Genomic DNA, 24,712 nt, shown 5'->3' on the forward strand with positions numbered 1-24,712 from the left:
ACCTCTTGAATGAAATTAATGTTTCTTACTCTTGCTAATAAAAGTTTTATATAATGACAGTGCTGCAATGTTTATGTTCTAGTAGACATGTTAATCTAGTCATTTGTTATCTGAGTGCCTTAAAGCATTGAAGTGTAAATAATACAATTCTGTGTATGTACTATGATCTGGTAAGTTCATAAGCAGCAATACGATTTATTTCCTCAGAAGATTTCCTATACAAGTCTGACATACTATTTTTTTATTTATTAGTTTTAATAACAAATTCTGGTTTTCGAGCAACATGAAACGCTTTTCAGCAATCAGTTTCTCTATAGTTAGTCCAGATACTAACTTTCCGCTGCTTGGAAATCCAGGTCTGTTTTTCCCACTGAGGTAAAATGTCTTATTTGGAGAGTTTATTAAAGTTCAGTTTTTCCAAAATCTCTTCTAGTAGAGAAATTCTAATTTTTAGAAGTAAAATATTAATGCAGAGTTTGGCATCGTCATTCCTGGTGTATTTTTAGGTAGTTTTGTTTTCTTATGTTCCAGATACTCTTAAGTACCTAATTAATTGTAGGTAGAGATTTTTAATACATGCAGGGTTTTTCCCTCTTAAATCTTTTCTTTTATGCTTGTTGAACTTCCCTTTGGTTTGGTCTGTTTTCTCATTCTCCTGGCTGCTGTTCTTTGCATAAAACCTATTAGCATTTTTAATAATTTTAGAGCCTGAACTGGACATACACCTAAATGTATGTCCTGTGGGTTCCACTGCAAAGTATGTACAGGTAGTAGGTGGCAATGTATAGTATTTGGACCTCAGTTTTGCCATAGCTTTCATGCAGATTGAAGTTCAAACTGAAACCAAAGTGCATCAGCATTATGTATTTATCGTGGATCTTACTGTGGGATTGATACCTTAGTAAACAACTTTGGATCTTGTTAGGTAGCTAGATTTTAATATTAAAATACTTTTTCATTTGCATTTGTTTCCCTGGTTTTTTGTCATGAAGAAGCAATTCATGCTGTTTGGTGTAAAAGCAGTAGGGGAGGGATTTTTCTTCTGTTTGTAACCCTTAATCCTTGAATTAGTACAAACCTGCATGCTGAATGCTGCAGAAGATGCCTAAGTGGTGGATAAACCTGAATTCCAGTTGGAGTAAATAATAAATAATCTCTTCAGTGGAGATTATTTCCATGCTTGGAAAATTTTGCAGTTCTGTTTTTATATACAAAAATTAATATGTCACTTTGCTTTTTAATTGAAACTGGTATTTTAATAATTTCCTTAGTTATTCCTTAATTTCCTTACTGAGAACCAGGTTTGTGTCATCACAGGTTTAATTGTCTTAGAAGGTTGCATAATACTGTGTTATAAGGCATTTTTGTGTATTAGGTCTGGCCTTTGCACTGAAATGTTTCTGCATAATGGATGTTAGAATTCTTGTTTACTAAATCTGCTTATTTTATGCTTAACACAGTGAGCTTATTTTATTGATGTATAACTTCCCCCGTAATTTTGCAGCTACTGTGTATCTTTGTGTAATATGGATTGTGTTATTTGTTTAGGAATTCACACATTAACATTGCAAAGTGCTTGTGTCTGTGTTTGCATATAGACATCAAAAAAATGTTAAACTACATAGACATACTAAATCTGGTATTCAGACAGTATACCCTTAAGGTATTTTGTACATTATATTTATTTTGTGCATAATTTTTAAGTGGCTGCTGAGTATCTTTAATACGGAATTGACTTCTGGACATTGCTTTATGTACTGAAATAAAATACATATTCTTAAAGGACTGACTTAGTTATAATTTCTTGTTAACTTTCCTGATTGAAATAAATTTCTACTGAATGTTCTATAATGATTGTATCTACTGTGGAAAAAGGCTCCAGTTCTTGCCTAGGTTTGCACAGGTATACTTCTTTCCTGGGAAGATTCCTTTGGAAAAATTAAGGCAAAAAGTGTGTCTTCAGATACCATAATAAGGTTCCAGTTTCCTTTTGGTTAGAAGCGGGTTTCTCGGTATTTTTTTAGATGATTTTGGTAGCAAGTTTTTGAACCTAATTTGGATTGTAAAAAGGAAATGGCAACTGTCTAAAGTTAGTTCTCAAGCCTTATGTTACAGCAGAAATTAGAGCTACTGGAACTGATTTCTTAAAATCAGCATTCTTAAAATGTCTCTAAATACCTGTAAATACCTGTTCGTTTTTCTCTCTTAGATTTCCTTTTTCTAGCTGATTTCTATATGAACTTGTTTTGGAAAACCAGGGCAAATTGAAATCGAAGTATGAGAAGAGTAGGAAAGTAATAACTCCTGTTGGGATATCAAAAATGGCTGATGCTTTGTACCCTTTGGGATGTGACTAAACATAATTACACTTAGTGTTTTTCTTAATTAAAATAGAAAATGGTAGGAGCATGAGCTTCAAATTTAAAAAACCCAGTGGGTTTAAAACTTCACATACCTGGTTTTTACTTTTTAGTCAGGAAATCTCTCACTGAATTATTCAGACAATTTTCAGGATCTTAAGCTTAGAGGTAGCAAGCTACATGAATTTCGGGAACTGTTGAGCAATAATATTTTAAGATCTTATTTCTAGGAGGCTAACTGGTGCAAGAAGGTAGTCTTAGCAATTTTGTGCTTTGCCCTATCTCCTCCAACTGTGTCCTTCAGAGATATTTTTCAATAATCAGCAATTTCTGAAAATTTAAACGTACAGAGAAAGTTAAAGAATCAAGTGAACAGCTATACAAACTCAAAAATGAATATCTATACAAAAGATTTGTGTGAAGGTATGATACAGATTGTCTTTAGAAAATGTATATAGTTTATTACAGTGCCTTTATTCAAGGGCAGCAGTTAATAATTACACACACAACCATTCACATCTCTTTCAAATCTAAAGTGCTCAGCTTTTCAAAGTTGTAAAAATGTTTTTTATATTAAACATTGATTATGAATTGTGATTGGGTGGAAAAAACAAAGGAAAATCTCCAGCACACTGTAGTTTATGCAGTAAAAATAAACTTCATGAAGTGCTGAAAGGAGATGCTTCTCTGCTTTTTGATTCCTGTGGAAATTGAATTTTTATGGATAACATATCTATTTTTGGTATGTGTGAAGTGTAGACAGCTGATAAATTCTTAAGCAGATTTTGTGTTGAGTTCACAGTGTCCATACTACTGTGTAGATGATGAGGAAATGTCATTAGTCCAAGTTACCTAAATTTTTTTTTGAAAACTAGTGTGTTGAGTCTGCACTAGAAAACAATATGATGGAAGAAAAATCAAAGCCAGTGGTAATCGATTTATTTCTTGAAGCAAGCTTTCTTGTTCTTCCTAGATTGTTATCTTCAAGCAGTTCTGTGGGAATAGGTCTCTCTTTTAGTATTGCTGTACCCTACAGCCAGTTTCTCCTTTGTGCAGACTGTTGAAGTATGAATTCTTACCAAAGTAAAAGGTAATTGCAGTTTGCGATTTCAGGTGATTGTTGAGATAATTCTTATGACATGGTTCATAGGTTTCTGTGTCTCTGTCATCATGAAAGTGTTCTTTATCTGTTTTGTGGACATGTGACTTAAAAATGGTCCATTAAAATCAATTGACACTGACTCCTGAGTTATATCTGTGGTTTGTTGGCCAGTTAATTGATTTGGATGCTTAATGTTGGTAGGGTTCCTTAGAAAATAGCACATTACCCTTCTCTACAGCTTTCTGGTGATAAAATGACCAGAGGTGACTAGAACCATAAAACAATTGTCTGCAGAGTTGAAAATGATACATTTTGAAAGAGAACTAATGAACCATTTGTTAAGAATTGCAGACTTATAAAGGCATAGTGAAAATTATCTTGCTCATTATAATGAGAATATGGAGATTTTAGAGAAGAGTTTCCTGTGAAGTATCTACTCATCATCATGTCAATGTATGGAGGTAATAACTAATGAAGATGGTCATTATTTTAATATTTCATTTGGCTGTTTTGAGTCTTCTTTTGTCCATAAAGTCAAAGAATATATGTGTGTGTATATATATATATATATATATGATTTTTTTTAATTTTTTTTCAACTGGTGTCAGAAGTTTTTGGCATATATAGTGTTTCTTAGGCATCCTTTCCTTCTGTCTCAGCAGTGGGTATTAGTGATGTTCAGAGATTGCAATTTAAAATGCACTATTATGATAAGTTTGCTTTCATTATAGTCAAGAGGAGTAACGATTTTTATTTGATGAAATTTAGATAATAGTTACAGGCTCTCTGAGAAAACTTTCTTAAAGTTCAGATTTCTAGAAAATGTTTATGTAAATATGGCACCCTCTTTGTCAAAAGGCTCTGCATTCTGTGCATATTCATTTCATTTCTGCTTGCTTTTTCTAGCTAAGCTACATTTTAATTTTTATTTTTTTTTTGTCCCTGTTAGTGTTGGAGAACAAATACAGATACTGCTGAGTGAGATAGATTCTGTTCCATTTCAGGCACCATTAAAGGAATTGTTAACCACTTTATGACACTTAGATTTTTGATTTTAGTGAATCATGAGCGAGAAGGAGGTCAGATGTCTGTAAATGTGCAGTCCTTGCAGGAAATAAAAACTACTGTGAACTGAGCATATTTAATTGTTGTTGGGGTAGGAAGGAATCTAGTCTTTTTTTTTAGATGAAATCATTCCTGTAGTTGAGCTATTTTTTGCTATTTATTATATGGTAATTTCTCAGGAGTAGCATCAAGAACAGGACCTTTTTTAGGGCTATATATGTAAATATTTAGTAAGAAACAAGCTTCACATTAAAGAGTCAAAATTGAAATAAAAGCACAGGAAGTTGAAAAGCCTTACTCATGATAAGCCAGATAGTCTGGAAATAAAGTGCAGGTCTCAAGCTTAAGTCTAGTTTTCTAAATATTGGACTATACTGCTATGCTTGCAGCTGTTAATAGAGAAGCAGTTATTTCTTCACTGGAATTAATTTTTGGTTTTTATTAATCTGTATGAATTCAGGTTTTTGATGTAGCTATTGAGACAATGTGGGCAGTTGCAAGAATACAAGCCACAAGTAAAATTAGTAGATGCTTAGCTAGCATTTTGCTCATGTTGTTTATATTTCAAGTGTCTAGAATTCTTCTTTTGCCTCTCCTGTGTAAATGTCTTCCTTCATTTTTGCTTTACATCAGTGACAAATAAGCAAAAATCACACAAACATCACCACAATGTTACTTAATGCAATTAGCTTTTTCTTCAGCTGAATGCAGCCAGGTTTGGTTTTGGTTCAGAATGCTTGTGCTAACTTTTCTTTAATGTATTATTTCGTAAATACTTGCTAATAATTATGAGAGCCCCATGTACTTAATGGAGCTCAGATATGGCATGTATTCAGTCTGTGACAAAGAGAATGTGTTCTTTACTGAATGGAAACGTTTGAAATCTCACATGACAGATGTTATATCTGAAATCATGGAAAGTAATGAATTTAAGACTTCTGTGTTTTTTGTAAGAAAATTCTATACACAGACCTCGAGAAGTTACTGAATCTTGACACTGAGGTACTGTGTGGGTTTTAGAAAGGAAGTGGCTTATTTCAGGGAAAAATGTGTCACCAACAATGAAAAGCTTTCTAAAATCCTTTGAGATACCTTTTTTGAAGATTCTCCTCATACATACTGTACACCTACACTGGAAAAAGTGACACTCCAGTTTTTTTCTGAGTTTTCTTTTATGGACTTTTAACACTAGTTTGATTTCCTTTTTTTTTTTCTGACAAAGTGTAAACAAATACAAAATCCATAATTTTCATAGTTGACTATATAATGTATGAAAGTTAGGTGTATAGAAGCTAAGAGAGCTTAGATCAAAATAAAAATGATTGTGTTCTTAGAACCTTGGGATTCCAGAAGAACAAGAAATCCTTGGGAAACAGTAGATGTACTTGTTCTTACAATAGCCTTCTATCTCAGTCCCTTCAAGTCATGGTCAGGATCAACCATCAGTTGGTTTTCTGTGTCTCTTTAGAAGATAAAGTGAAGAATTCACTAAGTTCTTAGGTGTGATTGCTGGAGTGCCAGAAAGGTGTGACTGGAGTTGCTTTTAGTTAAAATCCTGTTAAGTTTTAAGGATGAATGATTGCTGCTCTAGTGCCGTTATATATCAGTTTAAACATTGTAAGTTCTACCTGAAGTTTGCACTTGAGTACTTAAAGCAAGGATGTTGACAAGGCTAAGAGAATAGTATTTTGCAGTTGTAAACCAATGCATTTCAGCTCTAGAAACTTGCAAGACATCTAAACATTAGCAGTATAGGCATGTCAAATCCAAAATTGTGGGTGTATAAGAAACTGTTTAAAATATAGCAGTTACTGATGAAAAAGAGCTTGAATACTAACAGGAAACACATGTAAAAATTCAGAAATTAAGTTAAAAGGTAATTACAGTGATTATGCTAGATGTCTCTCACTGCAAATACTGTTGTTCGTTCCCTGTAAAATTTCCATTATTAATACCTACTTTATCTCTGTGCAGTCTTCTGGATGTGTTTCTACAATATCATGTTTTGTTTTTTTAGTCTGTATTGTTCAGTATTGTTCAGTATTGTTATAAAACATCTTAGTTTTGCAGTCTACATGCCAACAGAAATGCCAAGCACCCACTTCTGTTTGTACCTGAACTGGTTTGTTCTTGGGTGACAGAATACCTGTTTTTCATCGTTTTGGCTTCTGTATTCTTTCATAAAGCTTTACATTTTGGTCTTCAGGGTGGACAATTTAACAAATGCTTAAAATGCATATATATACACAAATGCTTAAAATCCTCCCTCCTGTTATACTTCTGACATTTGAAATGGCCATTAAACTCAAAACTCATTCTACTGTCGGAATCCCTCTTAGAAATTCATGCTCAAAATGTGAAAACTTTGGAAAATTGGGTAAATTCCACATGGAAAATACATGTGCCTGCAGAAGGTGCGATGCCGAGTTGGCAGAGATGTGGAAGAGCTTTGACTGATTGTTACTTTGGTTCTTCCGTATTTTTACTGCATATAAAAGCTCAGCCTAGATGGAAATTTTATATCTAATTAATTCCAAAAAATGAATTGAAATTGTTTCAGGTACTCCCCAAAACTTCCTATTTGAGTCCTTGTTATCCCTTTCTGTGGTTTCAGCATCATACTTTCCTATTTTTGATGTTCTTGTCTTCCCTGTTACTGACCCACATCAGCAGGAAAATTACTATCTTTGCTTGTCAGCTGGGCAAGATAGTGAAGCTGCATATACACCAAGTATTAAAGTTAAAAAAAAGTGAAGTGCTGATTTTTAATAATTTTTCAAGGCCAAATTGTTATTTGAATTTTATGCTTTTTTCTCTGATAAAATATGTATACAAACAAATAGTTGTAAGGTGGTGGATGCCATCTGTGTGCTTCCAGGTACTACTGTAAATGTAGAGTGTCTACTCTTCCGCTGCATTGAGAAAAATAGTAAGCAGTGAACTTGAGTCCATGCACGTTCTTCTCTGAAATCACAATAGAGTGAAATGCACTGGTTCAGACTGCCAAGTGAACTCTTCCTGGCATTCATCTGCATCTGATAAATCTTGGAAAGTACAGGTTATATTTTACTATAGTAATTTCTTCTAAAATAGAAGATATGCAGCTTTTTCTAAATCAGTTTGTGCCTCTGATTTTGGTAATGAACAGAGCCTCCAGTGCTGTGTTTCACATCACAGCTATACATAGGCTGTTATTTTCCAAGTATAAGTCTCCCTTACTTAGATTATGGCAGTGCTCAGCCTCCATTTTTTTCTAGACTTAATTAAACAAATTAATCTTTGATAATTCTGGAATTCAGATGTGTTTGGCTAGTGCCAGAGGAGTTCATAGGAAAATGTGGCATAAGGAAATTTTCAGAGTAATAATAAATAAATAATGCAAGTGTAGATAAGTAATGCAGGTAATGTAAAACATGCTGCAGTTAGAAAGGGAAAATGAATATATTTCTTATACTGCAGGGTGGGGCAGTTTTTATAAACTTTTCCTGAATTTTAATACAGAGCAGTGTGGGGGTTTTTAATCTATTTTATGCTTGTCCAAAGGTCTGCTATGTGTGTCAAGCAGCTTATAATTTACCTTTCTTACTTCAACTTGGCCAGTATCTGCAGTCTTGCAACAGTTTCCCTCTTTAAATACAATTGGATCTTATTTCTAGGATTTTATATCACTTAAGCTATTGAAAGCCTACTGCTAGCTTAATCATCTGATTAATGCTAGATTCACTAAATCAGTAATAATGTCCATTGTTACTGGTGGCATCACAATGTGTTTCTTATGGAATGATGCCTCTCTCATGTATAATCTGTTGTAGCCAAGTTAGTACAAATAGTAGGGTGTATAGTGGTGGTCCAGGGAAATTGCCTTCATGACTTTTCAGATAGCTTAAAATTTGTGTCTAGAATTGTAGTAATAGATATGTGAACTTGTTTGCTTTATTTGTCTGGTAATACGTTTTTCTCACTGCTGAAGTGCTGAACTGCAGATACATTAAATATGCTTGATCAGCCTACTGCATTGATGGAGCTGGAGTTCGTTTTGCAAGTTAGATTCAGAGATCTTTAGCAGTTTCACACCTAGGTTTGAAAGATTCCTTGTGTTGCCACTAACACATTTCAGTAACAAAGAATGCTAAAGCTTTTATTTCTCTATGTTCTTTGTATTTTTTAATAACCTTTTCTTCCTCTGCATTTTTACCCTTCTTTAAACGTACTTTTTACATGAATAGGGCAAGATAGCAGTGTGCAAACTAATTGTATTTATTTAAGGAATGAGCAGGGTGGCTTTGATTAGAGTTAAAGGAAGCAGTAAAAGTAGATGTTGGAGCTTGTTGATATTACGGAGAAGACAAAAAGAATTTTACAGAAGCAAACTAGAAGAAAATTATGTGTCAGTAAAATATGCCTTAGTAGTTTCAAACCGTTTATCTTACAGCCTGCATTTCAAACCATGTTTGCAGAATGTGGTACTCTTTTCCTATGGATATGTTTAGTTATTATCTTCGTGAAGACAGCTGCTGTTGAGTAGATCTGTGGATCTGTGTGTGAATCTATTTAACTTCTTTCTGTGTAGCAGTGAGGACAAAACTAAGATTGTATTCTTTTTTTTTTTTTTTTTTTTTTACTGCCTTCAAATGGCAGGAGTTGCTGGAGTTTTGGAGGTATATACAGAAAAGAGCCATTAACAGCACATGAGTATCTGGAAAGTGTGCCAGGTGCTAGTGGTGATGTAGCTAGCTATATCAGAAAAGCTGAGCTTTGAATCCCAGTAGTAAGGTTGAATAAAATGCTGGTTCTCTAGAATAATTATGACCAGTGAAGGTCTTTTCCAGTAGAGAGCAGTCATGGGTGGAATAACAGATCTTCATATACCCCGTCGTTATAGACATTGTACCAAAACCAGATAGATAAGAATGTAACCAGACTTTAAGCCTTATTTCCCTTTGTTTCTCTTCTGATTTTCCACCATGAGTGGAAAATAGCAATAAGGAGAGGAGTAAGACTATGGATGACAATGAGAAGATGTTCAGATTTTAAGTGGTATCTAATATAAAAAAATAAGGAGATTACACTTCTAACCAGTAGCACATTGTAAAATTGGTAGGATGCGAGCATGTTTTAGAAATGCCTTATTTGATGGTGCACCTACAGCCTTTGGTTTCATGATGTAAAAACACACTGAAAGCAAAATACAGCTAGAAGGAGGAAATCTTAAATATTTTTCTCCTGGTGTTACCTTTTAAAATGGATGTTGAATATCTACAGAATACTTAAACTGTCTCATCTACATCAAAATAATTTCTAGATCTCATTTTTATTAAGTCAGGCTGAATCAAATATAAGAAAAACTCAAAACTCTAAGTAGAGTTTCTGAAATCTCTATTGAAGAACTGTGATCTTGCAATTAATTATGTTTTTTTTAAAGCTATGTAATATTTTGTAGCTAATGACATAAAACATCTCCCCATAATCTGAAATTGTGGAACACTTAAGGAGGAGAAGAGCAGGTAGTTGATCAGTATTAGTCTCTAATTTGGAGAAGGAAAAAAAGAGTAAAACCGGCACCTTGTTAATTATTTTGCTTGGTTTTGATAAGTGTGTGTGTTCTGCTTCATTATTTTACATTTAGTTCTATTAAAATGAGTACTGTCAAAGGTGTATGTTCACTCAGCAAATTTCCTTTGAACAGATTGTGTGAAATGTTTAAGTAATTTGTATGTGCAAAGGAGAACAAGGCATTTTTAATGCCTCTTGTTTCCAAGTGCTTCTTTCTTAACATTTGTTCTTTCTGATACATTAAAAATGCTAAAAATCAGATCATGTTTAATATTTTGTTTTCTTTTCAAAGTAATTATTCAGGTGGCCTTTAAATGTATGCATTAAACTGTTTAAGATTCACAGCTTTTTAAAATAGACTCAGTTAATATATCATTTAACTTCTTATAAGATTATACATTTCCAGTAGCTGCCTGTATGAAGAGATTGGTTGAAATAGCAAAAGAGGTAGGATTTTCAAGTTAGAGTATTTTCAAGCTATGCTGTTTTGTAAAACCTTTTAAAGTATTCCCTAGTCTATCCTCTGTTTTGTAATTCAGCTCTTTTATCAAGGACTTACCAGTTGCTAGGTCTGAAGTTCTGTATTTTGGGCTCATGAGCTACCTTTTGCATCATTCCATCAGCAGTATTAATTCATGTGAGCAGACATCTTGTTTTTTTCTTTTAAAGTTTTATTTACAATAGTTAGCACTTAAGTAAAGGCATTCATGTGCACAGTTAGAAATATTTGCTCTGAAAAAAATTCTTATTGTCTTCGGGGCACATGAGCAGACACTGTTCTGCTAGGCTGAAAAAGTGAGAGCACTTACTATGTGTAGCATGCTAGTTCCTATCTCACTGCTTATACTTGTTTGGAAGATTTTTGATTTTTTTATTATTCAGAGAAAAAGGCCTTGCATATTCACTGATCTGGAGGCCTGGCACAGAACATAAATCATTTCTGCAAAACAGGCAAGTTTGTAGAATGTCAGTCTTGTGTTTTACTGGTTTCATCTCTATTGGAGCTTGCCTTCCAGAATCATTATTTCCATTATGGTGAATACTTTCAGCTTTTTCCTTGTCAGTTTCCTCAATTTGTTAAAATCGTTCATGTTCAAGAAACACAAACACTAAATGTTGTTCTTGACAATTTGGAAAATGTGTCTAATTTCTTTGGTCAAAATAGTACCTTTTAAAGATTTTTATTTTGGGATTTATAGTACCACAGTATTTTGTCGTGATACTGCTTGTTAGCAATAACTTTTTGTTTGTGCTCTTGTTATAGAGAGTCAGAGTGCTCTTTGGTACGTTGTTTTTTTCATAAGAATATCGTTCATGTAGCGAAAGTTCTGTAACTTGTCTTTGTACTTTATTATCTTTTTCTTCAATAGCCGTTTTCTATCTTAATGGAAGCAATGAACTGTAATGCTCTTGTTGAGCTCAAGTCTCCACAATGGTTATGGATTAAGAATTTAAATAGCATTTAAGTATTTGTATCAGAAATGAAGGCTTGGTTGGTTATAGTAAGGACTTTGTACCTAGTTTTACCAGATCCCAGAGAACTGCCCTAACTACTTGGTTTGGAAAGATGTTTCTGCCTCTGTTGAGTAGGAGGTGGTGGGCATGGCAAGGATGATCAAGAAGTCAGTTTTGTCACAATGCAAAGTAAAACTCTTGAAAGATGAACTGTTCCACATAATGTACATCCATTTTTTTTTCATCTCATTTCTGTTGGCAGTCTCATACCACCATTCCTACCATCTTTAATGAAATTCTAATGCATACTGTCATTTCCCTTCATCTTTGTTATAGGTAAAGCTTTCCAAATTGGAGTCTTCAGTGAACTTTTTGTAAAATATGGAAGTAGAGTATGTCTATCTTTTCTCTTTTTAAGGAAAAAACCCACAAACTAAACAGCGACATTTCTGAGGATTTGCTGTTTAATTACCATGACCTTGCAAGCAGAATTACAAAAGTCAGTATCAATCAGTGAGTCTGTCTCCCTTAACTCATGCGCAGTTCCTGTTTTTTTGTTATTAAATGCATTTGTGTTTCAATTTACAGTAAGTGTGTGTATACATAGTGTTTTCAATAATTGGTGTAGTGCTGGACCTTGATTTCCACCCCTCACCCCCCCTTTAAACCATACTCAATCTGTTAAACATTTTTGATTCTTTGAAATCACGTCACACGTAAGTCCCTAAACTGCTTTTTTCAGTAGCTGATAAATTCTTGATAAATGATTAGGTTATTGTTTTGGTCCTCTGAAGCCACAAATCATCCACTCTGAAATGTGCTTTATGCTGTGACACTGTGATCTGCTCTGCCATCCTTGAAACCATGAAGGGGCATTGAGTGAATGTATTTTTCTTACACATGGCTAACTTTTCAGGGAAATAAAAAAAGTGAATGTGTGGACTGTCAGGTTTTTGGTGTGCTTTTCTTATTCACTATTCTTGTATTTGAACTTCGTTTTCATACTGAAGTAATTTTGGTGCATAAACGGGAGTTGTGGATCAGGAAAGCTTTCTTCTGTAAAATGCCTTGCAATCCTGCAGTAGATAACATCAAAGGCGTGATGTTTCTGAATTACCTGGATGATGTGCAGAGAAATAGCACCATCCTCTGGCATTATAATATTAGTTAAGAATTAAACATGAAATTGCTGTCTGTTATTTTCGGACATTCAGTATAATTGTAATAGATTGTACATATTGTACTTTCAGTTTTGCATACTCATTTTGGGCTAAGTTTTTAACAGAAATTCTGTAATTTGCATGGACTCTGTGTATTCTGTCGATTAAGTGGCTGACTAAAAGGGCTGTCTTTTTACAGTTACCTTGCCCATAATGCTGACTCTGGTCTTTACATGACTATTTATGGCAGGAAGTTGCACTTCAGAAATACCATACTGAGCTTTTTCTGAATCTCAGTGAAAGACTATTCACAGTCATTTAAGAAAAATTCGTTGAATTAGAGAATACCACCAACGACTTGTGTATGTGTGGGAGAGTAAAGATGCTGTTACAGAACAACTGCAAATGTCTAATAAATTATTTTTACGGTGGATTGTATCTTCAGTTGTGGATTAAGAAGGGGCATCATTGGCATTGCTAGAGTGCAAAGCAATGCGCCTCCCACAAATAAAGTTTCATTAGCTGCAGGATGAGTTACGCTAAGTTACGATTATGTGAAGGGCTGGATTTTAGTCCATTTAAGCATATGCAGTAGGTATGAGAAATACTGTAGGGACATTCTTTAAAAACAGCTTGGTGGATGAGAAAGTCACTCTTGATTGTTGTGAATTTCTATTGGACCTTTACCTGTTTACGTATCGGAAACATCAAAAGAAGGCAGCTCATGTTTGTGTAATCTCTAGAATAAAACACACACCCTCTCCAGTCCACCTTTCGCTACAGTAGATCTCTGTTCTTTTACACGGGAGGTGTTGGCTTAGTGAAACTGGAAATCTTAAGACTTTTATCTTGGTGACAGTGCCTTTCTTTCCCCTAATATATTAACTGTGAATGTAAACTAGATTGATTATCTGTGTTTCTGGAAAGACCATACCAGTGATCTATGTACATAGCTGAACATTTGTTGTCCTTTGCTGGCTGCTGTATTCTGTATCATTTGGCTTCAGTTGAGGAGGGAATGTTGACAGGAAGAGAAGTGGTGAGAGTCCAGAAATTTTTGCTAAGTTTCAGGCAGGAAAGAAAATGTGTTATTGCCCTGTTATAACTCATTCCACCCCATCCACTTCAACGTCATCTAATGTTAATGTCTGTGTCCTTCTCAGCCATTGATTTATTTAGTCATGTTAAATTTTTCATTTAATTCCTGGTTTTGCCATAAACACATTGCCTCCTGTCATTCCGAGTTTTCATTGCAGTTTATTTTTTTCCACTTATCATTCCAAATCCCGGATGTAGCCATTCCCAGTTTCCTACTGACTTACTATTATACTAGCCATGATTATTTTCCATGTTCACTTTTTTCCTACCCATAATTTGTGTTCAGTTTCAGTTCTGATCTTCTTCCCTTGTTCATGTTTAGCTTTGCGTGTAACTTGTCACTGATTATGCAGCCTCTTACTTTCTCCCTCTCCTTACACACAGTTTTTCTCCAAGTTAGGTTGTTAACAATATTGCCAGTATTTTCGTAGTCACTGTAACTTCTATTTTGTCTTCTTTGTTTTACTGATTTTCTTTCTTCTAGTCCTTGTCTGTCCTTGATAATCTGCTTGTCTTACTAATTGCCAATGCTCATTATACCCACTGGTTTTGCTACTTTTTATGATTATCCAAGGTAGATTCATGCCTCCAGTTAGTAAGCTGTGGTAGGAAACTGTGGAGACCACAGGGGAGGTGGAATTTGCTTTAAGGTGACACAGCTGAGTCCAGCCTAGTCAAAAATAGCCACAGCAGCTACATACTGAGTGTTGATGAAGTATGTTGGGGTTTTAGTTGTTAAAACTTCAGTCATAAGAGCAAGTGTACACTGTTCTCAAAGGTCAAATTAGTGGATTTTCAGAAGGTAAAAAGATCACTTGAAGGATTTCATTTATGCAAATAGTATTTTCTTCAGTGTGTCATTTATGGAAATAAACAATTCTGTGTGATCTTTTTTCTTCCAGTTTCCTTGTTCTCCCTGTAAAAAGTTAACCCCAGGCAGGTACCTCACTTGAACAAGTTAACTTTTGGACAAAGGATTTTAATGAACTGAAAGTTGCAAGCATTGGAAGTACAGCCTGAGCAGCGACAAGTGCCAGTTGACTGTAACAGGGATGACTGCCAGCCCTTCTGACTGTGCCTGCTGTACTCATCCAGTTGTTGAAGCTGCATGTAGTGAAACAAACTGTTTCTGGAACTTCAGTCTTGAGGGTACCAAGTTTATTATGCTGTTTGTGTGTTGTGAGCCACAAAAAATAGGGCTGTGTAGACAGGCTAAGAAAGTTGGGACTGTTCAGCCTGGAGAAGAGAAGGCTGAGTGGAGACCTCATAGCAGCCTTCCAGTATCTGAAGGGGGCCTACAAGGATACTTGGAGAGGGACTGTTCATTAGGGGCTGTAGTGACAGGACAAGGGGTAATGTTGTTAAGTTTAAACTTAAACATGGGAAGTTCAGGTTAGATATAAGGAAGAAATCCAGTGGTGAGGCACTGGAACAGGTTGCCCAAAGACATGGTAAATGCTCCATCCCTGGCAATGTTCAGGTCCAGGTTGGACAGAGCCTTGGGTGACATGGTCTGGTGGGATGTGTCCCTGCCCATGGCAGTGGGGCTAGAACTAGATAATCTTAAGGTCCTTTCTAACCCTAACCATTCTGTGACTCTGTGTTGGAGATCACTCAACAGCCTGCTGTATCCCTCCTCCCTCCTGCTGTATCAAACCTTACAAAACAAAATTCTTGCAGTCAGGTGCAAAGAGATGTTTTCATTTTCAGTCTTTTTCAGTGAAAATGCTGACTGCCAGTTCCACGGGGGAAAAAGATTAAAAAGTCATATTCACCATCTGAAACTTTGCAGAGAAGGTAATACTTATGACAACAAGACAATGTTACTTGGAAAGCCCGTGACTTTGGTTTCTATTAGGAAATAACCTTTCTTTTAAAAAGTTCAGCGTTCTTGTTTGGAGAAATGCTTTTAAGTAGTATCTTTAGAATGGCTGTGCCTTAGTACTGGGGGTGACTTAGGAAGTTGCCTTTTCTATTTTCTATTTTGGACTGTTGCATTATTGGCGGAAGTTCTGTGGGTGTTGTGGATGCACCCATTTGTATATTGCAATTCATAATAATATAATGGCATGCATTTCCCAAAATGGATATTTTTGAACTGGTATAATTTAAATTATGAAGTAACATTTTATTTTAACTTTTTTTCACATCACATTTTTATTAGAACTAGGTGGTGTTTCTACTATCAGAGGTGCTCTTTGGAGGGCTGCTTTCTAGGACCAAAGAAGTTTGGGAGAGACTTTTCTGAATAGTTCAGTTTTTCCTTTCCCAGGTACCCCATACTGCTTTATATATTTGCATAATAAAGGATTTTTTTGTGTTGAGCTTACTTCTCATGTGTGACTTTGTCACTGATCTTTTACATCCAAAGAAATTTAAGTAGTGGGCTATAGAGATGAGTGCACAGCAAATTACATGCAGGTGGAATGGCTTAAAGATTAGCAAATTTAGGAAACCTGGGATCTTCTAATTTTAGTAGTTGTCTTATGTGCTGGTGGGACATGGTTGAGAGTCCTGGACTTCTGATATTGTTCCCAGCACTATCGTATGTTGGTAATACTAGTACTCAGTATTGCTGTCACTGAAGATCCAGTGTGCTCTGTGGCAAACTTCATTAAACTTCACTGCAGGTTGATGCCATGTCCTGTAGCATTTTGTAGAATTTATGAGTGTCAAATAATTCAGTTGAATACATATATTTTTAATAATCTCTTTAGTTTGACAAACTTCTGTATTTCCTTGTCTTACTGTTTTTTCCTAAGTGATACGAAGTTTGATGGGAGAAAAATACTGGTTTTAAGGCAAGTGAAATGTTTTAGTTAAAGGCTAGAAGCCTTAGTTCTAAATCATAGCACAGCTTATACTAAGGGAAGTGTTACTTTGAAAGAGGCCTCAGTTATTAAATCTTTTCAGACAGAACTGTCTCTTCTATGCTTCTGTTGTCACTAATATACTTAATAGTTGCACTGCCGGTAGTGTATGCAAAAAAAAATTACTCTTTTATTAGTGAGTCAGAAAACATACATGGAACAAGTTCATGAAATGGTGCACAAAACCAGTGCATTGTCTTTTTCGTTTCATGCAATTGATGGCTGTTGCTGTGTAATTGTTAGACAGAGGTGCAAGTGGCTTGCTTGTGGTTATATAGAAAGTCTGTAGCAGAGTAAAGGATGCAAGTTGTATCTGCTAGCTCAGAAAGCATGGTGTTAGATGCATATTTTTCCATGGCAGTGCTAGTTTAGACAGTGCAAGGAAGGACCTGCTTAAGTAAATTAATTCTTTCTATTTAGTGTCAGTAACATCTAGGCTCTCTAGCCCCATTCAAAATTGAAATAGTATGCAGCTTTCTTTAAGTGCCTGTACCATTTTTGAAAATAGAAGAATCCATATAAAACAAGTAAAAATTTCAAAAGCATGTCAATGACTTAAAGCTTTAAAGAAAAGAAATTTCAATCTGACTAGTTAATTAATATATAATTCCCTTGGAGGTGACTTCCTTTGCCAGTGCTGTTACACTGCTAGTTGTTTCGTGTGAGATTGTCACCTGAAAAAACATGAACTCAAGACATGCTTAGCATTCACATTCTCCCTTCCTTGTTTCTCAGGCTGAATTCAGGCATATTAAAAATTCTGGTTCATCTTATCAGAAGTAGGCTTCTCTGTGCAGTGGTGTAACTGAGCTTTTAATTTCAGTGCTATTATACTTTACTTAACTATTCTTCTTTGGCAGGACGACAAACTGGGAGGAGAAGCCTCTGTGTATAGGAATTCAAAATGCTGGAATTTTATTACTACCGTTAAAAAGTGGCCATCTGAATGAAGCCAGTGTGGATTTAAATACTCATTGCTAGTGTGCATTTATTCAAATACACCAAAATCCCTCTTTCACTTTGTGCCAACATGTCTTTTTTGAGATGGTGATTATCTAACAGACTCCAGTTGTTTTTATGTACCTCTGAGCTATCTGGGAACAGAGTAGATGGATAATCAACTCTTCCAAGTACTGAAACATAACTTCCATCTCTCCTACAGGATTAAACCCCAATTTTTATCTTCCTGTCCTTTCAAAGTAAGTATATAAATGAAGGAAAACTGAAAAAAAAACTTCAAGCCTGTTATGTATGGTAAAGAAGCCAAAATATTTTGATTTGTTTATTTAAATCTTTTACAGGTACCCTTTACAATTAATTTTACCAAGGAAATGTAGGGAGTTGCTTACAGTAAAGGAAGATTGCTGACTATATCCATACAGTTACTCAACTCCAGGTTGAGCACCCAGGGAGACTTTCAATTTTTAAAAACTGTCAGTATGTTTTACTTGCTTCACATATATATATGTGTCTGTGTCCTGTTTATCAATCTGAAATACTTTATTTTTTATTACGAGATTTTGGGGTTGTACTTCTAATAACCTTGAAGAAGAATAATAAAGGGAAAAGAGCTTTGAATGTCAAGTTATCGCACATTGCCATAATTGTAGTGGAGTAATGGCAGTGCAGATCTGTTTGTTCCCTTTGTTGTTAGGCTCGTCCTAATTGAATACTGAGACAAAGTGCATGAGGGCATGTGTTGTTTTTTAATAGTGTTTCAGTTCTTGCTAGAGTACACTTTAATCTAGGTATTCTGATGTCAGTGGAGTCAAAATTCCAAATACGTGTCTGAAAACTACTTCGCTTAAAATAGGCTAGACATTTTGTTCTTTAAATACTCTGAATTGTGAGAACTGTCATGCTGATGAGCCTTTACATTTTTGTAATTAATGCCTGTGTACTCTTTTCATGGAAGGAAAATTTCTTTAATTTTCCTAGTGTTAAGTTAGTGAATTTCCAGAATTTTTACAGTGTCCTCTTCAGTAAAATCTCTTGCTCTGCAGTTGGCCAGTTGGTGCATTTACTTGCATGTGATCCATCCACTCTTATTTTTAGTTTTTGCAATACTGGAATAGTGAAATGTAGCAAGGAGGCATTGGGAATTCTTTAGGAGTTTATGAAAGATGTATCTGTCTTTGTTTCTATATGTATTCTTGATTTAGGAAATGTATTGTCATTACTAGGGTATGTGTTAAGAACATCCAAATGGCAGTAGGCATGAAGAACTCTATGAATCTGTTCTTGGCAAAAAATTGTATATCCTTTATATCCTTTCTTCAGAGGTTAATTTTCCTCAGAGCTGCTCTTCTCCTAATCAGATGGGGATTATTGCATTTACACTTTTTATAGGCTTCTAGTGCACTTCAGTTGCCATAGGATACTCTGTTTATTAAGGAGCCTTTTACAAATCATATCAGCATTGTGCATTGACTTCCTTTTAGTTGCAAGGTGCAGTTTAAGGATTTGCATATGATCTGTTAAGTGCTGAATAGCTTTTGCTTTGCCTGCTAAAGCAGATAAGAATTTATCATACAGTTTTCTCCCATGCCCTATAGATTAGATAGTAAAGTATGCTCCTTTCCCAGCCTTGTGTCCTTTGTAATGAAGCCCGTGATTATTAATCTTTAATGGTGCCTGCAGTGCACAAAAGACAGACTTGGTCTTTATCTCAGATGTGCTGCTTGATTTTATTGTCCATTGAAGTCAGAAGAAGAAATTTGATGCTTCCGTCAGTAGTGTTACTAGTAATCCTTGGCATCTATTTGAATGCCACCATACCACGATTATTTTCCTTGGTTTGGTTTGCCTTTATATGATCCTGGTCTGCTTCCTCACTTCACCTATGCTGATGTATTAGTGCTTTATAAAAATAAAAAAAAAACCCCACCCAGAATGTCAGTGCTGTTGATGGACAATTACTTTACTTTCTCTTGCTTTGTATTTTTGTATCTTCTTTCAACTTTTAGTGTTTCCTAATGTCTGGTATAAAACCTGTGTTTTCTATGTCAGATACTTGGTTTCTTGAATGTATTTTGTGTCCTTGTACATTTAACTTTGGATCAGTATCAAATACTCCAATGTATTTGTACAGAGTACAGCTTAATTTCTAAATTGATTAAAGAAGATGTACTTTGTAAAGTCTTTTGACACTTGATTTTGGATCATACATAGCAAATATTGCTTGTAGATTGAAAACTGTTTTCAGGTTATGTGATATGAATTGTTATCTTTGTTTTTTTCAAATAATCTCTTTTCAATTTCATTTTTTTGTATTTATTAGTTATTAGCAGCCTGATTTCAAACATGGTATTTTCTGAGAGTTAATGTAATTTGTCTTTCAAATTACATGTAAAGCATTCATGTTTAACTAGCAGTTGAAAGTGGTGGCTGCTTGAAAATTGTTAAAGTGGAAAAAGACATACCAAGTTGATACCAAAAGTAATGTAATTTTTACTGTAACTCAAGTGGTTAACTACTTACTGAAAAGAATGCTATAGGTGATCTATGTAGGAGCTTGAAGATGAAATAGAAATCTTTGTGCTTAACTACAGTCCTTGTCCAGTGATCTGAGAATTTTTATTTGGAATCTTTACTATTTGTTTGTCAGTTACGTAATTTGTGATTATTGTAAACCATGGTTTGTACTGTTGCATTTATTTCTCTGTTTTTCCTTACTTACAGTGGACATGGTATGCAATTATTAATGATGCATATACAGACTATTTGTTCCAGAGATCTCCAGGTGGCATATAAATAAAATGAGTATCAGCAGATAAAGCAAATGAGGGAGATGAAGTTAGAGTCTGACATTAAATAAGAATCTGTAGCATCATTGTTTACAAAAACTTGCACAACAGCTTTTCTGGTATGCTGTCTGTTATAGATATGTCTGTGGTATTCTGTTTCCTTACCTGAAATCTTTGGCAGCTTTGACCGCAACTTTATATATAAAGCAGTGTGATTCTGTGGTTTTAAAGGTGTAGCTGTCGCACTTCAGAACACAATAAAGAGTTAACCTAAATGAATAGGACCAAAATGACTCCAACAGTTTATCTTACAGTAGTAATCTGAAAAACTTAAAAGATTAAACTGTCCTTCAAAATAAGTGTTCACTCAACTTGTGACTAAGCCAAACTGGTCTATTACTTGAAGACAAGGGGCATTTTTCCACACTTCTCTTACATCTGTAGGTGAAGATTGTTTAAAATTTTCAGCTTAATTATGAATTCAGGTTATTGTTTTGCATTCCTGTGTGTATAATATCCTTGAGAGCAGAGGTACAGTGCTATTAGTTTTGAAACTAGCTTCACAAAATTAAGAATGAACCTTATTGTAATTTTGGTCCCAATTAAGTTATGGGAAAAATAGACTTGAAGTTCAAAAATATTAAGGCAAAAGAAAAACTAAATAAGAATTAATCAGCTAGTGAGCAACTGCAGAGTGTTTCTTCATCCTCATACTGCATGAAATGGTTCTGGCGTTCTGTAGAACTGCTGGGAGTAAAGCTCTTCGATGGTGTAGATGTCATGTGGATGCTTGGAGATGCAGCTGTAAATATTGTTTGTAAACAATGTTTTGTGTAAATATTGTTGGTAGGTTATTTTGAATAAACATGTAGTACATGCAAGTAGTATCTGTGAGTTGAAGATAAGTAATGTAACTTGTTAAACTTTAACACCTGTTAGTCACAACCTGAAGTTCAAACTTACTTTTTGTCTATTACTAGGTAAAACAAGGGATTCCCAGTCAGCCAGAATGGAATCTGAAATTATGCCAAAAATTACCAAAATGACAGTGTCTGGAAAGAAACAATCTATGGGATTTGAAGTTCCATGGTAAGCCAAGCCCTCATACATCAAGGTACATCAGTAGCTCTTCTTTCAGACTGATGCACCTGTAGAAGTTCTTTTTTTTTTTTTCTATTTTTTTACAGCAGTTTTAGTGTCAGTCACCAGAACTCACCATCTCAGCTTCTTGTTTGACTCAGAATTACTTTCAGAAGATGGTACCTCACGTTTTGAGTTTAACAAATCCTTTCACTATGAATAGTGCAGAGAGATATCAGCTAGTCAGATTATTTAAACATCCGCTTCATAGAATACTGAACTTTCTTGGGGTTCGTTTATTTTAAATTTAGTTCTCTAAGTGGAATTATGAAATCAATAAATCTTAACTGTAATCGCTTGTTCTTCAAAGGAAGTAATACATTTAAGAATAATTTATGGGCAAAACAATTACTTATAGCTAACCTTTGTCTTCCTCTGCAGCTTTTGTTAACAGGTGTCCAGGGTACAACTGTTGTAGAGAAGAAATTGGTCCTCCTTATGCTATAGCTAAATTAGAGTGGTTGAGCAGTAGTTCTAATTTTATTCTCACTTGGAACTGTTGAGGGGGATGTCTTGTGAGAGTGTGGAAACTGGCATCTGAGTTTATACATGCAGTAGTAGCCAGTAGTGAATACTTAAAAATATATATGAGGACAGAGCTTGTGTGTTCAGAATACAGTCCATGAAATATCTTTACATGTAGCATCCTGTGCCTGCCCACTACATTAGGCTGTTTCTATAAAGAATGGTTAATGGATTTTTCTTTCTTTGATGTGCTTCTGGTTTTGAAGCCAGATCTTGCCACCTAATCCATGCAAGAAGTTTCATAGTTCATCCTCAGGAAAAAAAAATCACAAGTGTAAGCAGTGCCAACATCCTCACCTCATCCTGAAGTGTTTGTAGTTCTGATCTGGAAAGAGGGAAGTAAGAGGGAAGGATGATCTTTATTTTACAGTATGTTGTACATGTTTGATAATTGAGTGAAAACAAGCTGTTGAATCTTCTTAGTCTCTTAAGCTTTAGTACAAGGTGTGAAGCTGATGTCATTATTCCCTTTATACTGCTAAATGTCATTGCTAAGAGACTTTACTTTCATTCAGCTACTTAGATGCAATAAGCTCCAAATGAAAGAATTTTGGACCTTTCAAAATCTTTCTGTGCTGTTTGAGATTTGCAGTATATAAACGGGAACTTTATTTTTTTTTTTCCACCATTGGCTCATTTCCACCAGTGACTCTGGATGTGACAACTGGACTTGAAGGTGCTGTGATGTTGATAGGAATTTCACAATCATCTCTGATGTTTCTGCCATACTTCTTATAAATGGGAGTTTTTCATGGGGACTTCTGTGTATTAAATTAACTTGGGTAGAAGCTTATAAGAAGAAAGGAATCTTGAGTGAAAAAGATATGCCAGGTAATCCTGGATAGTAGTGATTGAATTTTTTAGCTATAAAAATTACCATTTAAAATGTTTGTTCATTAAAAAAAAAGGAAAAATACAGAATTATGTATCTCTGATACTTAGCATTTGTCACACCTTGTATATGTGTGTCTTCTCCATAGGGAAGGAGGAGATAAGAAAGAATGCTTCCTTATCTTTGGAATGGAGTAATTCCTGAATAGGGTAGTTATGACTCAGTCTTTGGGGAAAGATAGTTGGCACTAACATGGTTCTCAGCCACTGTTTCTCTTCATGGAACCTGAAATAGTTTGTGTCATGATTGCTTCCAGTTAAGTGACTTAATATATTTTTTGTGGCAGAAAAAATGAAGCCTTCAGAACCTGCTGGTAATCCCTTTAGGTAAATCCTCAATATTGCAAAGACAGTTTTTTAATTTTTTTTTTTTTTAATTCACCTCACTTACTGGTACTGTTGAAATACTGATGAAGAGCAAGCCTGTGTTGTAAAAATTGGGTACATATTGGGCATTTAGCTTTAAGTGGGAGGAATAGGTAAGAAGTGGAAGGATTTGGAAAAGAGCATGAAATCTGGAGCATACCCAATCAGTGAAAATGGAAGAAAGCACAATTTAAATAGTAAAGTTATTGGGCATGTCTGAAGATCGCTGGTTCAGGGAGTCTGTGATGGCCTCCTTTATTCTTTTGTCCTACAGGCAACTGTGGAAACACCTCCAAGGCACTAGGACCTTGACATGAAGAATGGGGGAGGAGGTCTTGACCATATTTGCATCCTACTTTTCCTTTTGTGTAGGATAGTAGCATTTACTTTCCTGATTCCGCTTGAAGCTTGACTAGGTCTTTTGCATAAAGACTGTGCTAAATATATTGTGGTTAGCTGAAGCACTAGCACTGTCTTCCAAGTTTATAATGACTTTGTACACATTTGTTTCTAAACTTGAAAAAAACAAAGCAAAGCATTAACCTCTGCCTCAGCTACATGATTATCAGAGTTGGGAATTTATTTCTGCAGTTACCTAGTGGAATATTGACAGCATAAAGATGAGTTGTCAGGGAACAGGATGAATCTGTGTTTATTAACACCTAAGAAAGGCTTGTTCTTTTGATTCTTTTCATACCCTTTTATGTTACTGTTGCATTGATAAAGGTACTGCAAAGAATTTATAATAAAGTAGATTTCTAAGTACATAGTTTATATCACTGACCAAAAGCACAGTGTTGTAAATGATTCATAGCAGTTTGGGTTTTAAAACACCTATAACTGGCCCTTAATCTCACCCCCAGATACTTGTATGGTGTTGGAAGAGGTACCATTAAAAAGCGATTGTACACTACGTATGATCTAGCTTTTGTTGTCATCTTTATGGGATCTTGAAGATAATTCATGGACCATGTTTTTAAAACTAGCAGCCTAGAATTAGCAAAAATAACCAACCATTCTTTGACTAGCTATTCAGTCTTTATGATTCAGTCTTGTTATGAGGTATGACCTCATAATAAATGAATCTTATTTAAAATGAACGCATTATTAGAAGTTGCGAATTGCTTCCAACATTGATTGCCTTTGTTGTTGAATATTTGTAGTCTACCGATTGTCTACAGAAAATGGAGTTTACTCACTTCTGGCAAACTGATGCTGTAGCAAAACTACTTACAAGGCTTTTTCTTAAATCATGAAGGATGCCAGAAGTCGTGAGCAGAAAAGGATGATTATTGTAACCAGCCTGATCAATATTACATAATAAGGATTTAAAAATGGTGTCAACTGTGGATTTACTTTGGTACATACTTGATTTACAACC

The 24,712-nt window shown here is 35.0% G+C and overlaps 1 protein-coding gene across 2 annotated transcripts in view; it reads left to right on the plus strand.

Moving 5' to 3' along the window:
* HBS1L (HBS1 like translational GTPase) overlaps positions 1-24,712 on the plus strand; it is a 57,771-nt gene that overhangs the window by 11,689 nt on the left and 21,370 nt on the right. For both annotated transcript variants that reach the window (XM_057407989.1, XM_057408007.1), the window contains exon 5: positions 21,390-21,498. In XM_057407989.1, coding sequence (XP_057263972.1) covers positions 21,390-21,498 — 109 coding nt within the window. The remainder of the gene's footprint in view (positions 1-21,389; positions 21,499-24,712) is intronic.

This window comes from Pezoporus wallicus, unplaced genomic scaffold (assembly GCF_028554395.1).
Source record: "Pezoporus wallicus isolate ANWC-B61680 ecotype Strahan unplaced genomic scaffold, APGP_CSIRO_Pwel_v1 contig_3817, whole genome shotgun sequence".
NCBI classification, from domain to species: Eukaryota; Metazoa; Chordata; class Aves; order Psittaciformes; family Psittacidae; genus Pezoporus; species Pezoporus wallicus.